The 23,137-nt window shown below is 32.6% G+C and overlaps 5 protein-coding genes across 7 annotated transcripts; 3 read left to right on the top strand and 2 right to left on the bottom strand.

Annotated features, from left to right (window-relative positions):
• Positions 1–3,365: 3,365 nt before the first annotated feature.
• Positions 3,366–5,796, top strand: LOC126655744 (protein IQ-DOMAIN 33). Of its 2 annotated transcripts, none has more exons than XM_050350027.2 (6): positions 3,366–3,479; positions 3,565–3,834; positions 4,222–4,434; positions 4,633–4,746; positions 4,929–5,262; positions 5,492–5,796. In XM_050350027.2, exons 1-6 carry the CDS (start codon positions 3,408–3,410, stop codon positions 5,542–5,544), a joined length of 1,056 nt encoding a protein of 351 aa, XP_050205984.1. In that variant the 5' UTR covers positions 3,366–3,407; the 3' UTR covers positions 5,545–5,796. The 2 variants fall into 2 exon arrangements, with proteins under 2 accessions (XP_050205984.1, XP_050205983.1); XM_050350026.2 differs by having other exon boundaries at positions 3,562–3,834.
• Positions 5,797–6,255: 459 nt separating this feature from the next.
• LOC126655745 (eukaryotic translation initiation factor 1A) lies at positions 6,256–7,440 on the bottom strand. The gene is made up of 2 exons (XM_050350028.2): positions 7,291–7,440; positions 6,256–6,907 (listed from the first exon to the last, which is right to left on the bottom strand). Exon 2 carries the CDS (start codon positions 6,891–6,893, stop codon positions 6,456–6,458), a length of 438 nt encoding a protein of 145 aa, XP_050205985.1. The 5' UTR covers positions 6,894–6,907; positions 7,291–7,440; the 3' UTR covers positions 6,256–6,455.
• Positions 7,441–8,263: 823 nt separating this feature from the next.
• LOC126655614 (uncharacterized) lies at positions 8,264–15,196 on the bottom strand. 2 transcript variants are annotated; one of them, XM_050349851.2, is made up of 11 exons: positions 15,050–15,196; positions 14,545–14,678; positions 13,242–13,323; positions 12,655–12,725; positions 12,452–12,553; positions 12,252–12,341; positions 10,676–10,750; positions 10,562–10,594; positions 10,381–10,461; positions 8,786–8,848; positions 8,264–8,709 (listed from the first exon to the last, which is right to left on the bottom strand). In XM_050349851.2, exons 1-11 carry the CDS (start codon positions 15,102–15,104, stop codon positions 8,497–8,499), a joined length of 999 nt encoding a protein of 332 aa, XP_050205808.1. In that variant the 5' UTR covers positions 15,105–15,196; the 3' UTR covers positions 8,264–8,496. The 2 variants fall into 2 exon arrangements, with proteins under 2 accessions (XP_050205808.1, XP_050205809.1); XM_050349852.2 differs by having other exon boundaries at positions 8,786–8,845.
• LOC126655613 (putative BPI/LBP family protein At1g04970) lies at positions 15,189–18,592 on the top strand. The gene is made up of 6 exons (XM_050349850.2): positions 15,189–15,686; positions 16,445–16,584; positions 17,173–17,524; positions 17,623–17,871; positions 18,015–18,140; positions 18,235–18,592. The coding sequence occupies exons 1-6, from the start codon at positions 15,270–15,272 to the stop codon at positions 18,433–18,435; spliced, it is 1,485 nt and encodes a 494-aa protein (XP_050205807.1). The 5' UTR covers positions 15,189–15,269; the 3' UTR covers positions 18,436–18,592.
• Positions 18,593–19,367: 775 nt separating this feature from the next.
• Positions 19,368–22,744, top strand: LOC126657778 (tRNase Z TRZ2, chloroplastic). Its single transcript, XM_050352551.2, has 8 exons — positions 19,368–19,840; positions 20,552–20,714; positions 20,789–20,859; positions 21,127–21,222; positions 21,301–21,414; positions 21,631–21,699; positions 21,816–21,890; positions 22,501–22,744. The coding sequence occupies exons 1-8, from the start codon at positions 19,460–19,462 to the stop codon at positions 22,588–22,590; spliced, it is 1,059 nt and encodes a 352-aa protein (XP_050208508.1). The 5' UTR covers positions 19,368–19,459; the 3' UTR covers positions 22,591–22,744.
• The last annotated feature ends 393 nt before the right edge of the window (positions 22,745–23,137 follow it).

The raw sequence follows: 23,137 nt of genomic DNA, 5'->3' as shown, positions 1-23,137 counted from the left end.
TATTCTTTTTAGAATATATTTTTTTCCTTTTCCAACATAAAAAAGAAAATCAATCATTTAATTAAAATTATTTAATTATTTTAAAAGTAAAATAAAATCATGAATTGTAAACTATAGAGTTCAATAATCTAAAACTAAAAATTAACTCTTTATTATATTTAAGATGTTATTTATTATAAAAGTATCATTTGAGGGCTCTTATTTGATTAAATCTAATTGTCAAATAAAGTTTAAATTGATCCCAAAATTAATTTTATAAAAAATATAAAGCTTTTATGAGTATTTATAAAATTATAATTTATTTATGATTATATAAAAGTATCATTTGAGGGATCTTATTTGATCAAATCTAATTGTCAAATAAAGTTTAAATTGATCCCAAAATTTATTTTATAAAAAGATAAAGCTTTTATGAGTATTTATAAATTTATAATTTATTTATGATTATTGTTATTGTTATTTTATATTAAATTTTTGAATAATAATAATAATAACTAATAATATTATTTAAATTATTATGCACCCAAAAAAAATGAAAGTTGAGCATGAGATTCTGCAATAATTTTGAGCATGCACGATACATAATTGCCGTGAAAAAACCCATCAAACTATGCTTCGGTTTCTCTAGCCTTCTTGGGATTTCATCTCTCCTTCTTATACCATGTTAGAGCATTTTCAATGGTCTTTTTAAAATTGACAAACTATCTAATTTAAAGAGTTTTGTCAATAAATTAAAATCTAATGGACTCTCTAAATTTTAAATTTAGAATAGAGAGTGAAAATGGCTCTCTACATGTGAAGAGCCATTTTCACTCTCTACTCTAAATTTTAAAAAAAACAAAATTTCAAATTTTAAAATAAATTAGTTATTTTCCATTTGAAATGTATTATTTTAAATTTTTAAATTTAAAAACTGAATAAATAAATCGACATTATTAATATTTTATATCTTTTAATATTTTTTATAAAATAAAATAAAATAAAGAGTAAATATTAGAGAGTCTATTAGAGCAACTTTAAATATATTACTCTTTATATTAAAGATGCTCTTTATTTTAACAATTACACTCTTTAAAATAAAGAGCACCATTTGAGATGCTCCTACACTTCCTTATTTTAACGCAAAATAATTTTAAGGATTTTCTTTTACAGTTTAATCAAAATATAACATATTGTATCAATAAAATAATTTACTTGTGCAGAAAAATTACTTTTTCTTTTAAGAATCAATTTTTCTTTTCGACATATGTGATATGATTCTTAAATAATATTATTTCACATATATAATATTAGATTAAATGTTTTTTGATCTTGATAGGTGAAATTTAGCCCGATGAGTTTCTATTCGAGACTCGAGTCAAATAATTTATTCTCTGCCATTTTAATAAATAAAAGACAATATCTTTTTATTTTTAACTCAATTAAAGATAAAATCATATAATATTATGAACAAAGGTGTCTGAATGATTTAATATTATCTTTTATTAACCTAAAAATAAAAGTATCGTACTTAATTGATCAAAATAATCGACAGCGAGTTATTTAACTCGAAATGCAAATTTAAAATAAGAATTGACTCTTTGCTCATTTTGATTCATACCCAATCACATTAAAGTACATGAATACCACTAATGAACTAAATAAATTATGGCTGAATATATAATTTGACCCCAGAACTTGTGCTCTTTTACCCCTCTAACCCCTAAACTTAACTTCTCACCTATCTAACCTCTGAATTTGTTAAATAATCCGATTTGAGCCCTGGACTTGATAAATATGTAAACATTGAACCCCTCCGTATACAATTTCTTCTAGAATGTTTCAAGTGACATGTGGACACGGAAGGGTTCAATATTTACGTATTTATCAAGTTAAGGGGTCAAATTGGATTATTTAACAAGTTTATAGGTTCGATAGGTGAGACGTTAATTTTAGAGATTAGATGGATAAAAGGGTACAAGTTCAGGGATCAAACTATGTATTAAGCCAATAAATTATCAAACTAAAGTGTCCATTTGATGAAATGTTTCAGAAATCCACAATTATCAAAAGTTAAAAACATGTTTTTCTGATGAAAAAGATAGAGAAAGGGCCACTTGAGAAGCAGAAACCAAAAAGGAAATAGAATAGACAATAGCCCCTGTTGCAAGCAAACTTTTTCTTAAGCCAATCTGCTACAGCCCATGTGCATAAAGTAAATGTAAAGCAAATTAAATCATCAACTCCCTCACTATCCATTTCTTTAACTTTACCATAAAAAATATCCAATTTCTGTGATTTAATCCCCAAATTCCAGCTCTAAAGCTGTTAATTACAACTAACATGTGCTCAATTGTAAGATAATGTATATATCAGTTTTTTATAATTGTATTGAACATAAGCATGCACATTTGCAGGCTTCTAAACTTTTCTTCAATAATTTAAAGGAGCCTCACTACTACGAGTTGATGGCACTGAAAAAGATATTCGAGAGTTCACTCTAACGCTTAAGTCGGTATTGGGATTTTTCCGTAAATATGCTTATATAGATAACTCCATAACCCGAGCGATTATGCTCATCAATGGTCAATCCCTATACTAATGTTGAACTGTTCGGTCGGTTAGAGTTGTTGGAGGATGCCCCTACATGTGCCGGTTTAATATAATAGGTTTAATTACTTTAAAAATAAAGTAAATGAAAGTTTTTTGGCAAATTTAGTACGAACTTTTAATTTTTGCAAAATCAAACACCAATTTTTTTTTTAAAAAATCCAATTCGAAATATCAAACATTGTCTCGCTAAAAAATTGCTGATCTAGACTTCAGAATGGTATCTATTCTAGTGTCCATGTCGACATTTTTTAACGGAAAATTTCGTAGTGTTATAAATTGGAAAAAAAACGATAGTTCGTGTTCCAAATTATCAAAACGTTTGTGTAAGAACTGTAAAGAAAATCATAATTTTTAGGCCTAATGGTAAAACAAACCCAAACCTTTACGACTTATTGCAATTATATTCAAACCTTTTAATTTTTGTAATAATATCCAAATTGCATTTTTTTATTGCAATAATATCCAAATTGCATTTTTTGTAGCATAATAGTCAAATTGATGGCTACATTTATTGTTTTCAATTAAGATATTAGGCTATTATTATTTTTTGATGTATAATAATATAGTAAAAGTCCCAAGAAATGGCAAAAAAACTCAAAAAAAATCACATAAAAAATGCAATTTTGATATTATTGCAACAAAATAATGTAATTTGGATATTATTGCAAATATTAAAAGGTTTGGATAAAATTGTAATAAGTCGTAAAGGTTTGAGTTTTTTTTGCTATTAGGCCTAATTTTTAAACCAATTAAGCCATTATAATAATAGGTGACACCTTATTCAAGTACATTGCTTTGTTCTCACCAAGTGAAAAATGGGTATCACCGGAGGATTAGTAAGGAGCGCCTTTTCAAGAAACCGGTCGGCCAGAATTCAAGAAACCAGCGTAAATTACATAATTCTGGAGCTATAATGATTTATATTTTGAATGTTTAAGTTCATAAATTTACATTTATGGATGAATTTAGCAGGTAAGAAACAATGCAGGTGATAAAAAAAGATGGACTGGTGTTAGATCATATCTTTGTGGAGATGAGTTATTAAATTCAGTAGCTGCAGAGGAAGATTCAGATTCAGTTAAATGTTCAGAAGAAACAGTAACACAGCCCGTAACGGATGATTCTGCAAGTAAAAGAGAAGATAATGTTAATAATCCAAATGAAAAGCATAATTCAACTTCTAAATTGTTTCAGCAAGATGATGCAGCAATTACTATTCAATCTGCATTCAGAGACTTCATGGTTAGTCTAATTATTTACGTATAAATTCACGAGCTATATACGTTTTTATGATTTAATCACGTTTTATAAAAATTAGTAAATATATACACCATCTACTGTTTCTTGACAAATGGACACTAGATTGAAACATTAATTTTCACCAGATTTTCAATCAGTGTATCCATTTGCTGAAACACTTTTGTGTGTGTATATATTTATCACCTTTTATAAAACGTGATTAAATTATAAAAACATGTATTGCTCGAAAATAATCCAAAAATAAATAAAAACTTAAACATCTTCCTTATGGTTCTATAATGTGCAATTCATTTGATAACTTTAGTAGTTGATGAATTCGTCGAATTATATTTTCGTCAGAAAAAGGCATGATAATGGTTGAATTTTCAGGCTAGACGCCGTAGCCGGAGCAAGGAAATTGAATTGAAGGATGATAAACAGGAGCTTGTTGTGGCAATGGAAAGCCCTGGTAGAGATTCTGTCGGTACATCAATTGAAGTTCAGACAGGAAATTCTGTAGAAGTTGTTTCAGTTGATCATGAAAATTCAGCTGTTCATTTCCAAATGTCAAAAAAGGCCAGAACACAAATTTTCAGGATAAAGGTGACTGCAAAAACTTATCGAGTTTTAAGTTTCCGGTATTATTTACATCTATGTTGCACAAAAATTTATGAGGTTGTGTTTCGGAGTTTTCTTTGATATATCCCGAAACATTAACTTTATGTTATAACCTGTTCTTACAAAAAAAAATATTATTCAGCGTTCGGATATCATTGATTTATATTATTTAAGCTATTACAGGAAGACTGGGATGATAGCACAGCAAGTAGCAATGCGATTAGAAGAAGGATTCAGAACAGAATGGAAGCGACGAACAGGCGTGAAAGGGCACTGGCATATGCTTTTGCACAACAGGTCTGCTGATTATCTTATTGAACGGCTATGCTGCTTAAAATTTCTTGAATTATTATCTGTATTCTATTAATCTATTTATATATAATATACAGCTTTTGCCATTTTTCGTTTCAGCATTTCCGTTGAATGTTTTTGTGCTTCTGATGCCAAATTAACACTGCTTGATCCCTGTTTAATTACAGCTAAGAATATGTTCAAAGAAAAAACAGACGAGAACCGATGGAACAGAACAGAACATGGGTTGGAGCTGGCTAGAAAGGTGGATGGCAACTCGAATCCCAGACACCTCACTTGAAAGTCATACAAACAGCAATCACAAACTAGCAGCTAGGAAGAGATTTTTCGATATAGTAGGAGAAGAAAGGGAAAGTTGTGGGTCAAATGAAGTGTCGGTTCAATTTGATAGCTTGTCGATGACTGCAGGAAGCGAAAAGAGCGTTTGCAAGAACCGGATTAAGCCTACAAGAGCCATATCAAGAAGGAAAACAGTCCCAAGGTCAGAAGGAGCATTACAAGGTAAAACACCTTCATGCTGAGTAGTATACACTTCATTCCATCAATGTTTTCCGTTTTAAAAACTTGGCATTACTAACACGAAACTTCATTTTTAACATAAAAACCTTAAAATAACATTGTTTCACCGTGTCCATATCCAAACATCATGTTTCCCCTATCCATGCTACGCAGCCTTCATGTCATATCTCTGCATCTACTCTGTTATGTTAATTACCCTTTTTTTGAATAGGTAATCAAGGAAGTGTGTCAAAAGGAGACCAGCAAATAAAGAACACAACATAATATAAATTGCAAGCATAATGCACCCAAGCAACAGCTTCTGCTCCTTGTGTAATATCAATCTTGGAACAAATTTCAATTACTATTTGCATTTTATTTCATGAATAACGTATTGCTGCAGCATACGTAACAAAAATTGCATTGTATGTCATCAGAATCCAAGAATCACTTGCAGTGTAAGGCACGTAAAAGTGACCTAAAGTATGGGATGAATGTCAACAATCATGATTAATACAGCACTATATTGCACGGAAATTTCACAAGATGCTTCAATTTTTCCCTTCCCGGTGCTACATAATCACAACATTTGAACTTTCTAGGCAATATCAACTGCTTAAATGAGAGATCAAACATCTATCAAACTACAAGAAACTTTAGTAGGCATACTAGCTATAGCCTAAATAGCACAGAAATTTCATTCAATCAACATTTTCCATTTGAAAAACGTATAAACTTTTAATGTTTTGGACACAATACGTCTATTTTAACGTTACAAAAAAAAAAAACCTTCCATTGTACCAAGTCTATGTCTTAGTATCACACTTTACTGTATCTGTGTTCGAGTACTCCTATATCCGTGGCTATAACAAGTAAAAGACCATTGAAAACCGACATAAGAAATTGCAACTCATGTAGACTGATATAAAACCAACTGGAGCAAGCGCCTCCCATAAAAGGCACACAGTATTAGCTTCCACCATTCTAGTAGTAAAATTCACAAGAACAATATAACATTGAGAGGGCTTAAAGCGATAACAAGTAATACATGACATACAACCAGATTACCATCTCAATTACCAATTTATCAAGCACAAACCGAAGGTGAGGCTCTGTAAAATATTATAAACTCTCATGAACCATCTCACTTCATAAAGAAACATAAAAGAAAAATAACAGTAGTCAGTTTTAAAGCTCTAGATCTTATCTATGTCTTCATCCTCAAACTCAATATAATCATCACCGGCACCATCGTCCTCCTCATCAAGACCACCGGCAATACCCTCATTGAGACGTGTGTTCTCCGGAAGTTCACCATAAGCCTTGAGAAGCCTAGCTTCATCCGGCATATACTTCAAGATAACATCAGCTTTGTCATCCTGGTAGTCACGCAACCCAACAAGAATAATATCACCGGCTGCAATCCAAACCTTCTTGTGCATCTTACCACGAATGTGGCATAGACGCTTAGTGCCATCAATACACATGGCCTCACAACGGCCGTTTCCAAGCATACGAAGCACTTGCGCGTACTCTTGTCCATCTTCCTTGAAAATGAGCTCGCGCTTCTCGTCATCTGCTTCGTTCTTTCCTCTCTTCCTATTCTTTCCTCCCTTTCCCTTATTCTTCGGCATGGTTCCAAATACTTCTGCAAAAACAACCAATACCCAGTCAGTTATTACCCAAAAAAGATAATAACTTTTTGAATTGAAACCCTAATTCAACTCCAGCCCAGATACCGAAACAGATAAACAAACACACCCACAAACAAAAGCTTGAATTTTAGGTCAAATTAAAGCTTCATAAATTAATCCAAAAATTAGCTTAAAATTCATATATAACCCAAAATTAGCTCTAATGATTCAAAATTTACCGATTTATCCAACAAACCCAAACAAAAAACTAGATCGAAATACAAATTAGACACAAATCAAAACCAAAAGCTAATTCAAGAGCAGAAATTGAAAATACAGCGTCAGATAAAATGATTAAAGATGAAGAAGAAAATAATTAAAAAAATTGATGGGTTACCTTAAGCGGATGAATGAGCGACGTAGAACGAGAAATCAAAGAGAGGAAGCTTGTGGAAAATAAAAAAAATCAGGTGGATTATTTGATTCTTTGCTAGTGAAGCTAAGCCCTAGCTTTTTTATTTATGCGAAACCGAGTGAATTCAATTCCGGGTCAAATTAAGATTCTTCTGCTTTTCCTATTTGTTGAGACTTTGGGCCCAAGTATTATTCTTAGGTTATGGGCTTTTAAGAATTGTTAAGAAGTTTCGATGATAATTACAAATTTTAAAAAAATTTAAAAATATTTATAAATGGGTAAAATATATTTAAAAAAAATTCAAATATCTATACTATATATAAAAGCACGGATGGGGGGGGACAGGCAAATTTACGGAATAACCCTTTTTAATCTATATTAAATAACGGTTTTATAGTCATTAACAAATTAATTATAATAATTAATTATTAAAAAATTATTATAATTAGAGTTTTAGTTAAAATAAAATTGTATACTGATAGAGGACTATTAATTGAGTATAGAAAAAATAGCTAATCTTTTCCAAATTAATAGGAATATCAATCTTTTAGTTTGACTATACTAGCAACACAATTAATATTATCTAAATCTTTGTTAATTATATGTAAATTTACAAAAAAAATTAATTTGATTTTTTTAATTTTATTTTAAAATAATAATACATGAATTGACGAGTCACGTTACGAGTCACGTGCGTAGCACGCAAAGCGAGACTAGTACATAAAAAAAGCACTCACTCAAAAAAATTAACTATGCCAAACAAAACATCAGTTGTATATGAAAACATGCTGTATATTCTAAGGGTTATTCCAAAAACTCCCAAAAATCTTTATATTCTAAGGCTTCAAAAATGCCACCATATCACTTATCAAATTGCTGGTTCTCTAAAAACAACCGTGGATGAGATAAAAATTAAATGAATCAAAATTCTTCAACTATACTTTATTCACATATCTTACGAAAATTATTTATTGCAAATTTGCACAAGATAATTGTACAGTTTGTATAATTATTTATAACCTGCTTGTAGTTACAACAGAATTCACTCCCTGTATGCCATCTTTGGGCAGTCTAAACAATAATTTTTCCTGTAATAATCTTAATCTAGAGTACATCTTTGAATAGCGAATTAATCCAATGAAACACCATGCAACAGCATGAAAAATATTGCAGACCTCCGAATGGAGTCTACGATGGAAATTCAACTACTTTCCGAGCCAAAGATAGTCCAACTGGATATGACCTGTGTATAGTCGATAGTCCAACTGGATATGACCTGTGTATTGTCGTTTTCATGACTTTTGTTTTTTCTCCGGAAAAGCTATCGACATCTGTTTTCTTCAGTTCTGTTGATTCATCAACTCTATCAAACTTTTTATCATCGGCGAGAAAGCTAAGGCCCTGAAGAATTATATGGGGAAGTGTCACAAACGAACAAGAACATGTTAACAAAGGAGGAAATGCAACTCTAAGATACCTTGAGAGACGTCTCCTCGTACGTTATTGTTGAATGGTTTGCTAGCTTATCACCAACACCCTGCTGATATTCAGACGCAAGATAGCTCAACTCAGAAGTCAACATGAAAGTACGAATAAAATAGATATAGGGAACATGTTGGTATATTGCAGAATTCGTGAGTGACGTACATAAGGCATAATAAGTTGTAGCGCATCAGCATTGGGTTATTTGCACACAAAAAAAGCCTCAAGTTTCACTTTTTCTAGTGATTTAAGCACATCTTTTAAAATTTCGCACAAAAGGGCCTAACCTTCTATTTCTTGACATTTTACAGCCCAACGTCATTATCCGGTGTCATTTCATTCACTTAAAAATGCCAAAACGGCATCATTTAGTGAAGGAAAACGCTTTTGCTCCAGAAATTTCATGAAAGAAAGGTTGAGCCTTTTTATGCTAAGTTTCAAAAGGCGTGCTTAAATCGCTAAAAAGGTGAAAGATGAGGGTTATTTTAAATGAAAATAAATACCCCTAAACTTTTGTTGGTAATAAAAATTGCACGGAAACGGAAACGGAAACTGAAACGGAAACGGAAACGGCGAAACAGATTTTTCCAAAATATAGGAAACGGAAACGTGGGGGAAACTGTTAGATTCCATCTTAAAACCAATTGGTATCAAGTGGAGGTGCCCAACTAATATTTAAACACATGTCCATTCACACACACAACAAATGTGGGATTTCCCACTTCAACACTCCCCCTCACGCGTAGCGTGTCCGGGCCGAGTAACCAATCCCCCCTCACGTGCAACTCACGTGGGCCGGGCCAAATTCAAATTGTGTGAATGGACAAGGCTCTGATACCATGTTAGATTCCATCTTAAAACCAATTGGTATCAAGTGGAGGTGCCCAACTAATATTTAAACACATGTCCATTCACACACACAACCAATGTGGGATTTCCCACTTCAACAAAAACGTGTATGTAATATATATATATATATATGTATATATATATATTTTATTTTAATATAAATAAATTATTACAACAATTGATAAGATGAATTATTAGAATATATAACAAATATAACATATCATTAAATTCCATAATAAAAAAAGTCTATGATTTGAATATATAACAAATACTCCTATAACATATCAATATTCCATAATTAAAAAGTCTATGGATGATTGATTAGATACTTAACCTTTTTTAGGGTTTTCTTTAACTATTTAAGCATTTTTTTATATAGGAAACGGGTTTCTTTTTAGGAAACGAGTTTCCAACTTTTAGTATTTACAGAAACGAGCCCGAAACGTTTCCGAAGAGTTTCTGAGAGTTTCGGAAACGGAAACGTTTCCGAAACGGGGAAACTCACACTACATAAAGTTTCCGTGCATCCTAGGTAATAATGATAATATCTCTGAATAAATTTGCATACCAATCTAAGTTTCTTCCAATTTTGGCCATAAGGGCCACAAACATAACAATTCTACCCTCGATGCAAATATCCACAAAAAAAGATGCTGTCCCCCTTTGGCAAGAAGAAACATCCAATTACCCCTATTTCATTTGCAGACATATTTCAGTTAGTTGCAAGAAACAGTATCTTACCTGAACAAGTTTGGAACCGGGCCCATCTTTAAAGCCTTCAGCAACTTGGCATATATACCAAAGACCTGAGTTCGTTGCATCCTGCATGAAGGAATAGTTTTTAAGTGAAGAGTCGCTTCAAAAGCTTAATAGAAATTTGGTACCAGAACGGAAAATTTTAGTTGGAGAAGCTGAGGATAACCTGTTTTTGCTCTAGAAGATCAAGCTTTCGATCCTGCAGAGTTCACTGAGATATCAAGAACATGATGTAATTATAGTCAGCTTTGTAAACCACAAAGAAGAATTGCAAACTTACCAACTCAGATATCATTTGTTGGATCATTTCAACATCAAACCCGATTTGAGAAAGATTTGTTTTCATCTCATCTACCTGCATGTAAGTGATATTAAAAAGTTAAGGAAATCATAGCCAGCTAATCTCTTTTCATCGTGCCTATCATTAGTAGATGTGTGGGTGCACCCGCACTTCATCTGGTCACTAAAATATGCACACAAAAAAACAAGGATCTGATGTGTCCTGTTTTTTTTTTTGGCTCACTACGACAATAACAAATGCAGATATAGTTTTTGTCTGACAAAAGCCAGATCAGAAATGCAAAACCTATGCAATGAAAACCACATTAACATAAGGTAAATCTGCCAGAGATTACAAATCTCTCTCTCTGAATTATTCATGAAAATTGTCTGAGAGTTATGATGAAAAGAGCAATATCCTTGCACATTGCTTAGGTATATATATCAAACACAGCTTTCTGACACAATGCCTGCAAGCTTCAGACAGTGTCAGCAAGAAAGGGAAGGGCAAGTGACAAATAATTCAGGCATGAAAACTAGAAGAAAAAGGTTTCTTCTAGACTAAGACTTAAAAGGAAAGAAAATAAAATAAAATTGCTAGACTCAAAACTCCATTGGTATCACAAGAAGAGATAATAAAGCACAGAAACTCCTCCGAAAGGTTTCAGCATTGCAGCAATGTCTGCATTTTGGAAACTCTACTATCAAAACTTCATGGACAGCTTTTGTAATAGGTATAAAACGGGAAGCACTACTTTATCATCCTCTTGAATTAGCTACTGATCATTGCCATATTAAAAATTCTCAGTACCATGCTTCTTTTTATCATTACTTATGGTACTATTTTCTTGAATACACAGTTATTTAATTGTAAATGACCGCTACAATTTGTAACTATACCCCTATATTGCTTATTAAACAACTATATTTTTAATATTACATGTCCTCACATATTTACATTTCCTATATTTTTAAGAAATGTGGTTTCCCCGTATCAGTTTTCGTGTTTACTGATTTTAGTTATGTTTTTGTGCTAGAGAAAGCCTACTAAAAACAAGTAAACAACAAACGCACATAAGCATGATAATACTCAAAAGTAGAACAGGTAGAATCTAAGTCTCAAAAATGAGAATATGACATGAATGAGTCTAAATGTTCACAAAAGTGGTGTTTTAAATAGGTTGGATGATATAATGCATTTAGAAGATCATGGAACTTTGCATGTGGAGAAGCCTTTAAAGGCACAAATCAGAGCATAACTACACATCTTTTCACTAGCGGACCATGTAATTAGGCTTTTTGTGGCCCCCTGGCCACAGATGGGGCCAAATGTCATATGAACTAGTTTTTCAGTTTTCACTCTTAACAGTTTCATTAGTTTGGCAATTCTAGCATGAGGCATGTTCAATTCAAGTGATCTCCGTGTCATGCAATTGCATAAAAAGTTCAAGCTCCACTCAAGAGTTTATCCAAGAGCTATTAAGTTGAGCTTACACACCTTATGCCCTTAAAAAGGATGTGTATATACAGTTATACACAACTAGAGTGCATAACAGAAACGTGAAAGTTTTACGTACATTATTTACGATGAGCTTGGATGTTTCTATCTGCTCCATCACCTTCCAATCCAAGTTTTCTAGCCTCTTTGACAGATGTCTCTTTGTTGACTGCAGAATTTAAATTGACGCATAACTAAGAAAACTATAAGCCATGTTAAATAAAGTAGGTCAGTCTAGGAAAGCAAGTAAATTCTAGCAGACTATGGTATCTTACTTACAGCCAATGTTTCAGACACATTCTCCAATTGTTTTGACACAGTAGAGACAGCATTTGCCATATTTTGCTTTGTTACAAACATTACATCAGAAAACGACAACCCCTGCAAATAAAAGGAACACCCATAATCACCGAGGAGAAGCCAAAAACTTGCAAGTGCAATGCGAACAGAATGTATGCAAAAATAAGTCACAGAAATCTTGCCTTCCACCACATATAACAATATCCCATTGCACCTAGTGCAGCCGCAGGCACTAGATAAGATGCAAAGCCCCCTGTTTACACAAGAAAATGATTTAAGCATCTTGCTATCTAGAGGTACAATATGTTGGATGATGCTGCATGAAATGATGAAATAATGTTCTATTTTTTCATCTTTTTCTAAGTACAATTCTTTGTATCGTATTACTTATGCAATTATTTATTTCTTTTCAGAAAGCTATTTGATATATAGCTTCCAAACTAAGGAGTAATCTCAGTAAAATCAACTGGAACCCTAGAAATAACAGGTGAGGTCCACCAGACAATTTGGGCAGAACCAAACAAGAATTCTACAAAAATGACATCAGCTTTTGGTCAGCCATAAACTCTTTAAAAGACTGAATAGACCTTATAGATCCTTAACCCACATGGAAGTACTAAATACTAATTGACAAGTGCAAAAAAACACTAAGTATTAACTGACAAGTCCAAAATAACACTCAAAATTTGAAAGAATGTAAAAGAAAATTGATTACAGAAATAGCAAGAAGCGTATAACTATTAAAGAATATCTCAACTTAAGTACTCACCACTAGAAGTAGAATTCCCATTATAGATGGTCACGGGATTGGAAAAAGTTAACTCCTTAATCTCCTGCGCCAACTGTCGAATCTGAGGCAATGACACAAAGAGCAGTGCATGGGAAAAGTCAATCTCCACGAGCACAACTTAGATCACTTTCTTTTCAGAAATTAAATTAAGCAACAATGTTTTGTATCAAGCAACAATGCTTTGTATCAGACTTTTCTATTCATTAACAATCATTTATCCCTTTTCAGATAAGATTCTCTCGCACTAAATGCTAATTATCACCACAACATCCAGCGTGTTTCCCTCGGTGAAAGCAAATATCATAACCATAATCAAAGAAAATACTAATATAACCAAGCTCAGATACCTTGTGGAAGGTCATAGACAGAGACTGCAACAATAGTATGAGTTGCAGTATAAGTATTCAATGTTGATGTTTGAGTAAAAGTTGAACTTTGAGTTAGAGCTAGAAAGACGAGGAACCCACTTTCAGTGTCTTCTATATTTTAATTTACTATAAATTATACTTTTACATTTTAAATTTTTGAGTTTCAGTTACCATTTTATAGTTTTACAATCAAGTCATTATTTGGAAATTTTTCTTATTTTAAACCAAGCATATTTAACTGTTTTACCCACTTAGAGATTGGTGATATTGTCTTCAAGTCTATATCTTTATATAATTAAGCTATAATATCAAGATTTTCAATTTTACATCTGTAGGTACACAAAAGACAGCTTGACTGAAATAGGAATCAACCATCTCTGAAGGGACATATCACATGAGAGTCTCATTTGCATATCAAACTGGGATTAGTTTTTGATTTGCTATGAATCTAAGCGAAAATGGGTTTAACATCTACATTAGTATCTTGTGGGAAGTAGCCAAATGCATTTAATTAGCGAATAGTGTCAAAACATGCACTTCAAGCTCACTTAAATAAAAGTTAGCTCAGATTGAGCACTCCCTTTATTAGTAAACAATCTTGACTGTTTCATACTTCTAATGAAGTTCAGATCCAACAATTTTCAAACATGAATAAATAATAATTTGTCCGTCAAAACCAACTTCAAAAGTTAAGCTCAATCAACTGGAGTTCTGCAATTGATTGATCATTTAAACCATTTAAAGTGATCGCAAATGTAGCACTCCAACCAAACCAGATACGCACCTCACAGTTGAAAAGTGATCACAAACAGCCATAATTTGAGTTGTAAATAAATTGGATTAACATTTCTCATTCATCAAATCTTCCTCAAACAAGAAAAATACAATTTACGGGAAGAAGAAAACAGAAATACCTGAGCAGCAAGAAGTGTAGTATCATACTTGTAGGGTTGAAACTCAACTTCATCAACTCCCTTAAGTAACTCATGAAGCTGACCAAGAACTTCAGATAATTTTCCATTTCTCAATATAATAGAGCCAGTCAAACCTTCAAAATTAAAACACAATACAAACATAGTTAAAACCCATAAACCATTGTCCAAAAACTGGAATAAATCAAAGAAATTGTTTAAATATGGTTCATAAAGCTGAAAAATTTATTCAATCAAATTCCATGGTATGAAATTCAATTGGATTATAGATTGTGAAGCTAGTTGAAACCCACTAAGGCATGTCCAAACTTAAGGGTAAAATTAAGAAAAATAAAAGTACTTGAGTCAATTAAAACTTAAAAAAGATGAAAACCTGATTGCAATCCAATGGAAATTTAATTGGGTTAAAGATTGTAAATTTGATTGATAAAAGGGTAAACAGCAATCAAGAAATGGGAAAAGTAAGCAATTGAAGATTATTAAAGACCTGCTCCGGCGAGAATTAGAACTTTAGAAGTGGAGACACCGGCCTGAAGCGCCATTTTTGCTGATGTTACTCCTCTGTTTTTTTTTTTTTTTTTTACTTATTGTATATATTTTTTTTACTTCAAAGGTAGCACGGACACAGCGTATTGTCCAAAATAAAAAGCAACTAAATTTCAATTTCAAAGTCAAATCAAACCAAATCCCAAAAATCCCAAAAAAAAATGTCCCGAACACTTCTCTTTTTTCTCCTAACTTCATCTCTTCTGATCCCTTCATACACTCAAACTCTCCAACACCCAGATGAACAATCCTTCATTTCAATGTTAATTTCACAAAAAGGTCTCGACTTTATCAAGAATTTGCTCATAACCAAAGCAATCTCCATGATAATCCCTCTCAAATTGTCCAAGATTGAAAAAATAGCTAAAATTCCATTTGTGGGCCATGTTGATATGATTGTGTCAAACATTAGTATATATGAAATTGATGTTTTATCATCTTATGTTAAGCCTGGAGATTCTGGGATTTCTATTGTGGCTTCTGGGACTACTTGTAATCTGAGTATGAGTTGGTATTATCAGTATAGTACTTGGCTTTTGCCTGTTCAGATTTTTGATCAAGGGACAGCTTCTGTTCAGGTATTTTGGCAGTTTTGTCTGCTTATTTTATGGTTCTTGAGCTGGATTTTGTGTATTGTGTTGTCTATAGGATTGGATTTTGAGTTGTTTGTTGTCATTGTATTGTATATGCTAGCTTAGTTATTTTTTGGTGATTGAGGAAATAATATCAATTAGAATATGATATAGAGTTGGAAATTGATTTTATATATTTGGTTAGAGTTCCTAATTTTGGTTCTTGGCTATATAGCACGGATACGGGAAACGGGACACTTTGACACAAACACGGCGAAATGGTGTATATTTAAGGTTTTCCATGTTACAAATGAAGTTTCGGTGTCCGAAACGCCAAGTTTCCAAACATGTTTCCGAAACTTGAAACGTTGATTGAATGAAGTGTTCGTGTTACTTAGGTTCTTAACTATGGATAGATAGATAGATAGATATATATGAATTTGCTGCCCCTTATTGTAGAACGTTACTACCTTGCGTACAACTAATTCTTTTATTAAATTGAAATTTTATTCATTCAATATATATTGGTGGGAATTGGTGGTGATGAGTTTTGCCTAGTTCTTATGCTTGCGATAGATGAGATGTTTTGGCAAACTGTATATATTGTTTAAATTTGAGCTCATGGTTTGTAGCTTAATTTGCTTTTATTTGTTAAATGAGACTCCTTTTCTTTTGTTAATTATTCTGCCTGTTTCTTGACTCATACCCATAGTTTATGAACCTTCTAACAAAAGGGAAATTGATGAATCCTACTTCTGGTTAAGGTTGAAGGCATGCAAGTGGGGCTTACATTAGGCTTGGAGAATCAGAATGGAACTTTGAAGTTGTCCCTTAAGGACTGTGGTTGTTATGTTAAAGATATCTCCATAAAATTAGACGGAGGAGCGTCTTGGCTTTATCAAGGGTATGATATTCTAAGTATGGAACCTACTTTTTTATGAAGTCATAGCACTATTCTGCACCATTATCTTGTTGCTTGCACACACTTTTTTTTTTTATCGTAGGCTGGCATTTTTTGACCTTTTCAAGTGTTCGATCAGTAACATCTTGCATAGAAAACGTTTAGTAAAATAGAAGTGAGATACATTATTGAACTTTTGAAATTCGTGGATCGTAATTGGGGCCAGCCTGTGGTGGAACCACTAGAGTCTAGGCTAGGCTCTACCCGGGGCTGCCGTCGGAAATTTTCAAGAAAACAAGGTAAGGTTTGTAGTGAATTCAGGGCTAGAAAGAGTTTAACCCTGGGCTGCCGAGAAATCAGAAGTGGACTAGAGGTTAAGCCCGGACTGAAACGAAATCTTGATTCCGCCACTGGGACCAACCCTATAACCATAGATATTGCTGGCTTCATCCTGTTAAAATTAGATTGCAGAAAGATCTAGGATACTTTGTGCTCAGCGGATGGAAATCTTCTTGAACCTATACGATGAATGTCTATTTGATCAGTGTCAGTTTATGTCATCGATTCATAATCTTTGTTGTTATGTGTCAGGATGATTGATGCATTTGAGGAGCAAATAGGTGCTGCAGTTGAAAGTGCCATCACCAAGAAACTTAAAGAAGGGATTATAAAGCTCGATTCACTTTTGCAAGCGCTTCCCAAAGAAATTCCAATCGACGATAATGCTTCTCTAAATGTAACATTTGTCAATGACCCTTCATTAAGTAATTCTTCCATTGGGTTTGACATCAACGGGTTGTTCACATCGAAAGAAAATATTTCAGTGCCAGTGATTAACTACAAAAATTTACAACCTTCTGTTTTCTGTACTGATCCATCTAAAATGCTTGGATTATCATTAGATGAGGCTGTTCTTAATTCTGCTTCAGCCTTGTATTATGATGTAAGTTCCTGAATCCAATTTACTCTTAACCAGAGCTTCTAAATTCTTGTGTTTACTCATTAATCAAAAAATTGGTTAAATTTCTTTTCTCTGGTCAGGCAAAATTTATGCAATGGACTGTGGATAAAATACCGGATCGGAATATTTTGAACACTGCAGGATGGCGATTTATTATTCCTCAGCTGTACAGGAAATATCCAAATGCTGACATGAACTTGAACATATCTTTATCTTCTCCTCCAGTCATCAGAATTTCAGAAAGCAATATTGATGCAACTGTTTATGCGGACTTGATAATTGACGTTTTGGAAGTGAACCAAGTAATACCAGTTGCTTGCATTTCATTGGTGAGTTTATTAATGGAAATGGAAACATTTAATATCTCCTTTGTTGCATGCTCTGTAATTTTCATTATTACTACTAAATATTATCTCTAATTAATATACTCTTTTCACATTTTGCTGTTGTTCTGTGTCTATTGTTTAAACAGGATATCCGTGGTTCAGGTTCTGTTAAAATCTCTGGGAATAAACTCGGTGGCAGCCTGAAGTTAAATGATTTTTCAATGTCTTTGAAGTGGAGCAATATTGGAAATCTCCGGTTGTATCTTGTTCAGGTATGCTATATCATTACCAATTTTTGCGGCATTTTTTTCCTGCTAACTGAGTTGATCATAACTGGCAAAATATTGAACTCTTCGCATGCTACAGCCGGTGATTTGGACTCTTGTACAAACAGTTTTCTTGCCGTATGCAAACACGCACCTCGAACAAGGATTCCCATTGCCCATCATTCGTGGTTTCACCCTTCAAAATGCTGAAATAGTGTTATCGAGTTCAACGATCGCGATTTGCAGTGATCTGGAATTCACAGACTCGGATGCAGTTAATCAGCTCCTCCATGTAATTTGAATTGTGATATTATGTTGTTGAGGATCCAGTTAGCAGAAATTAGAGTTCCAATACTGTTTTATATGTAAAGTTTGAACAAGCTCAACCAGTTCAGTAGATAAATGTACAAATTACAAAATGTAAATTGAAAAATCATACCAGATAGGTATTCTCTTCATTGCATGGTTGCTTGTGACATGAAGAAAACACTTAAAACCAATGGCTTAAACATTGATTTGCCTTCTAAATTTATATACACCAAAGTTTATTTTTAGTCATTCATTTTCTAGGTTTATTAGTTTTTGTGTAATTGATCCAGCTTTAATCAATTTATTTGAATTTAAATTAATTATTTTTTTATAATTATTTTAAAATTTAATATATTTGGTACAGCTAATAAAAATAGATAAATTTCAGAAATTAATCAATAATATAGTTAATTTCGATACTAAGTGTTCATAGTGAATATGAGCAAGTTGATATTTAAGTGTAGAAATAATCATAAAAGCATTTGAGCAAAAAATGATAGCATCTCTAACAAATAGTCATAATCGGTTCCGATAAGAATTATTTAAATTAACTAAAATTAAATTAATTGAATTATTATTATTTAATTTATTTTTAATTGAACCGGTTAAATTATAAATTTTAAAAATAAATAAAATTTCAAAAATATAAAATAGGAACGATCGAATTAGTCGGTTAATATTATTAAACCAACAAAAATATAAAAATAAATTAAAAAATAGAGTATAAAATATTCGATTATTTCATTAATCAAAATTTTTGAAAATCGGTTAGAAGTTGAAGACATATTTTCCAAGTAATAGAAAAATAAGTGAACCAAACCACTATGTTCAGTCCGGTTTGGTTCAGTTGTTCGGTCTGGTTTTTTCAACAAGCCAAAACGCACCGTTTTATCTCCAGCAAACTAATCTTACAGCAGCTAAATATCTCCGCAACAGAGTTGCAGAATTCAGACAAATGTAAAAACAGAAAACCTCTCTAAAACCCTCTCATATGCAATCTTTTCAAAACTCTCAGAATGCAAATTTCATTACCCATTTCACCCTCCAAAATCCCATCAATTTTCCCATTCAACCATCCAATTACTCCCCATCAACTCCCCATCCATACCCATATCCCAAGACCTTCAAACTCCCCAACTTCCATAAAATCAACCAACTATTTATCAGCACTTGGCCGTGTAATTGAGGAAGAAGAAGAGTACAGAAAGGCCCGGGCCGCGGTTACCCGTAAAGGTGTGGACTTGGAAGGTTACTCCATTGAAGGACTCTCAATTGGTGGCCAAGAAACTTGCTTGATTATACCTGAATTCAAGTGTGCTTTTGATATTGGTAAATGCCCTTCAAGAGCTATTCATCAGAATTTTGTGTTCATAACTCATGCCCATCTTGATCACATTGTGAGTTGGATTCTTTGCTTTTCTTTTTCTTGTTTTTTTTATGAATTGTAGAAATGGAGATAGACTCACTAAATTTCAAGATTGGTTTTTGTTGAAAGCTGTAATCTTTATTGTTTTGAGGTGCATTTGAATAGCATTTAGTTATAAGTAATGATAAAGTAGGCATATAACTATTAACATGTGAATGTTAGTTTTTATTTAAAGTTGTTGTTAGGGGTGTAATTGAATTGAGTCGAGTCGGAACTCGATCAAGTTTTATTTTAGGAGCTCGAACTTGTTAGAATATTTGAGACTCGAGCTGGACTCGACTCGATTATCTGTATAAATATTGAAATGCTAAAATTTAATATAAAAATGATGAAGGGGTAAAATAGTAATTAACCGAAGCTCAATTAGGCTCGCGAGCTTATTGGGCTGAGTATTTTGAAGTGCGAACTCGACTCGGTAATTAAATCGAGTAGCTTGAACTCGAGCTTGACATCGATTTCGAGTATTTTTCAAGCCAATCTTGAGTAGCTCGCGAGTTGGCTTGACTAGGTTAAACCCCTAGTCGTTACCTGTTTGTGTTGCACTGAAACAATGAAAGGGGAAACACTGAATTGAAACACAGTGAAACAGTATCTCAATAAGTGTGTATTATAGCTTTGTGGTTTGAGTTTCTAGGTGTTGTGTTAGGATTCATAACTGTTGATTTGAAATTGTTTTATTCAGGGTGGTTTGCCGATGTATGTGGCTAGTCGTGGTTTGTACAACTTAAAGCCTCCGACAGTATTTGTGCCGGCTTGTATTAAAGATGATGTAGAGAAGCTGTTCGATATCCACAGGTCTATGGGACAAGTGGAGTTGAATTTTGAGTTAGTTGCATTGGATGTCGGTATGTCACTCCTTGCCTCTCATTTATTTAGTTGTCCTGTGTTCTTACTATTAACTTTCAAAGTTCATATTCAGGTGAAACGTATGAATTGCGTAATGATGTTGTGGTCAGACCATTTAGAACTCAACATGTTATACCTAGTCAGGTAATAAAATTAATTATTTCTTTCAAAAGTGTAATCGATAAAAAAAATGTAGTGATTAACAGATGTTCAGATCATAAATTTCCATATCTTTAAGAGACATCATATGTGATGTAAAATATTGTTCCAAGGTTTCGGATTTTTCATCTGCCTATAAATCACTTCTTTTGGTGAAGGCGATATAGCCTGCTAGACATGTCTCATGCTCAATAACAAAAGACTATTTTACATTGCACCGATTAAAAGAGAATTTTTCTTGCTTCAAACCAGGGCTATGTCATATATTCTGTTAGAAAGAAGTTGAAGAAACAATACATGCATCTGAAAGGCAAACAGATTGAAAAATTGAAGAAGTCTGGTGCCGAGGTATGTAATCCTCGAACTTTGTCTGATCAAATTTTTCTGATTTTGAATAATTATTGAGCTTTATATCTTCCTATTCAGATTACGGATATAATGTTATCTCCAGAGGTGGCTTTTACTGGAGATACTACGGCAGAGTACATGCTTGATCCACGTAATGCAGACGCATTGAGAGCAAAGATTCTGATAACTGAGGTATGATTAGGATAGAATTCATTATGCAAAATGTCTTTTTGTGTAAAATTCATAAGCTCTGCTAAATTCACCTATCAAATTCTAGATATTAGCTTAGTTTGCATCAATTCCGTCTTGCACCTGTTTTGGAAAAGGGAATATTCAAGCATTTCTTAAGGAGAATGGCCTTTTATTTATCAGTTCCGTTCAGTTTTTTTTTTTTTAATGTTTTGACAGGCCACTTTCCTGGATGAAGGAATAAGCATTGAACATGCTCGTAAACACGGTCATACTCATATACTTGAGGTATAAATTCCTGATTCTCCCACATCTTACGATAACTTCATTGCTGAGAATTTGACGGTAAAAACAGTTTCATCAATGATATTCATATTTTGAAGTAAGTTACTACTTATTTGCAGATAATTGAAAATGCTGAATGGATTCGCAATAAGTCTGTTCTGCTGACTCATTTCTCCTCTCGTTACAGTGTAGAGGTGAGTGTTAAAATTTAATGATACTGCTTTAAATGTAGTCACATACGAGGACATATTTAGTTTTTTTGTCATCTTTACATTTGTTATTCAATAAAATTGTTTCCTTTCATAAAATTGAACCCAAATGAAGGAATATTCTTCATATGCGAATTAGAGAGATTCCCGGATTGACAAATCTTCATTTATTTGCTTCGTTTCGTTGTTTAGTTTACAAATTAATTAAGGTTAGCTGCTTCATGCTCTAAATTCTAGAAACCCGGTAAAGGAAATTAAAAGAAAACTATATAATATGGCCCGGTAAAGGAAATTAAAAGAAAACTATATAATATGGTCATCGACTCATCGCTATTAGATAAGCAGATATTTCTAGGTTGGTCGTAGAGTGAATTAAACCAAAAAGATGCTTGAATTACACCAAATGAATTGCTCCATAAACAGTCGAAGAAGGCGTGAGATTGATAACTCGAGTTTAGAACTCCAGGGTGTGCTTGAGAAAAATTCGGATTCTAGTCGTTTGTCTTATGATGCTAGTTCTTTATGAATAAATTATTTTACACATAGTTCGTGTTTTTGTTGCCAAGTTGATTACATTATTCCGTGTTAATTTCAGGACATTCGTGGAGCTATAATGAAGTTGCAATCCAAGGTATCAGCAAAAGTTGTCCCTTTAACAGAAGGTTTCAAATCTGAATACTCCTAAAAGCTTCAATTTTTTCTCACTAAATTGTAGAAAGTTGTTAACACTCTTTGTATTTTTTATGTAAAATGTTATTGGTGGCTTCAAATATTAACTGCATGAAATGAAATGAAATTTTTTTAAGCTTTCAATAACCGATACAGAAAGCTTGATCAAACTCAAGGAGCGTCTATATGGCACGGAAATAGAAATTCTGAAACGAAAAATATTGAAGTTAAAAGTAGTGAAATAACACTTACTAGAAGAAATATATTACAGATATAAAATTTTAGAATTTTAAAAACTATAAAATAAATATAAATTCAGCATATTCTATAATTTCAACATGAAATTTCAACTTTGGTAGTTTAAGTATAAACTATTACATTGTTGTAATTTAGAACGCTGAGACACTCGAATAGTATATGTTCAAGTTAAATTTATAATTTTGTACTAAAATTCATTACTAATTTACAATTAATTTTTTGTCTGATGATTCATTTTAAATGTTTTTTTTTTTAGTAATATTTTAAATCAAGATTCTTCTTTTATCTCTTTTTATATCTATTTT

The sequence above is a fragment of the Mercurialis annua genome, linkage group LG7 (assembly GCF_937616625.2).
Source record: "Mercurialis annua linkage group LG7, ddMerAnnu1.2, whole genome shotgun sequence".
In the NCBI taxonomy this organism is placed as follows: Eukaryota; Viridiplantae; Streptophyta; class Magnoliopsida; order Malpighiales; family Euphorbiaceae; genus Mercurialis; species Mercurialis annua.
Note: the sequence above shows the minus strand (reverse complement) of the source record. Positions and strands in the feature narration are given on the sequence as shown.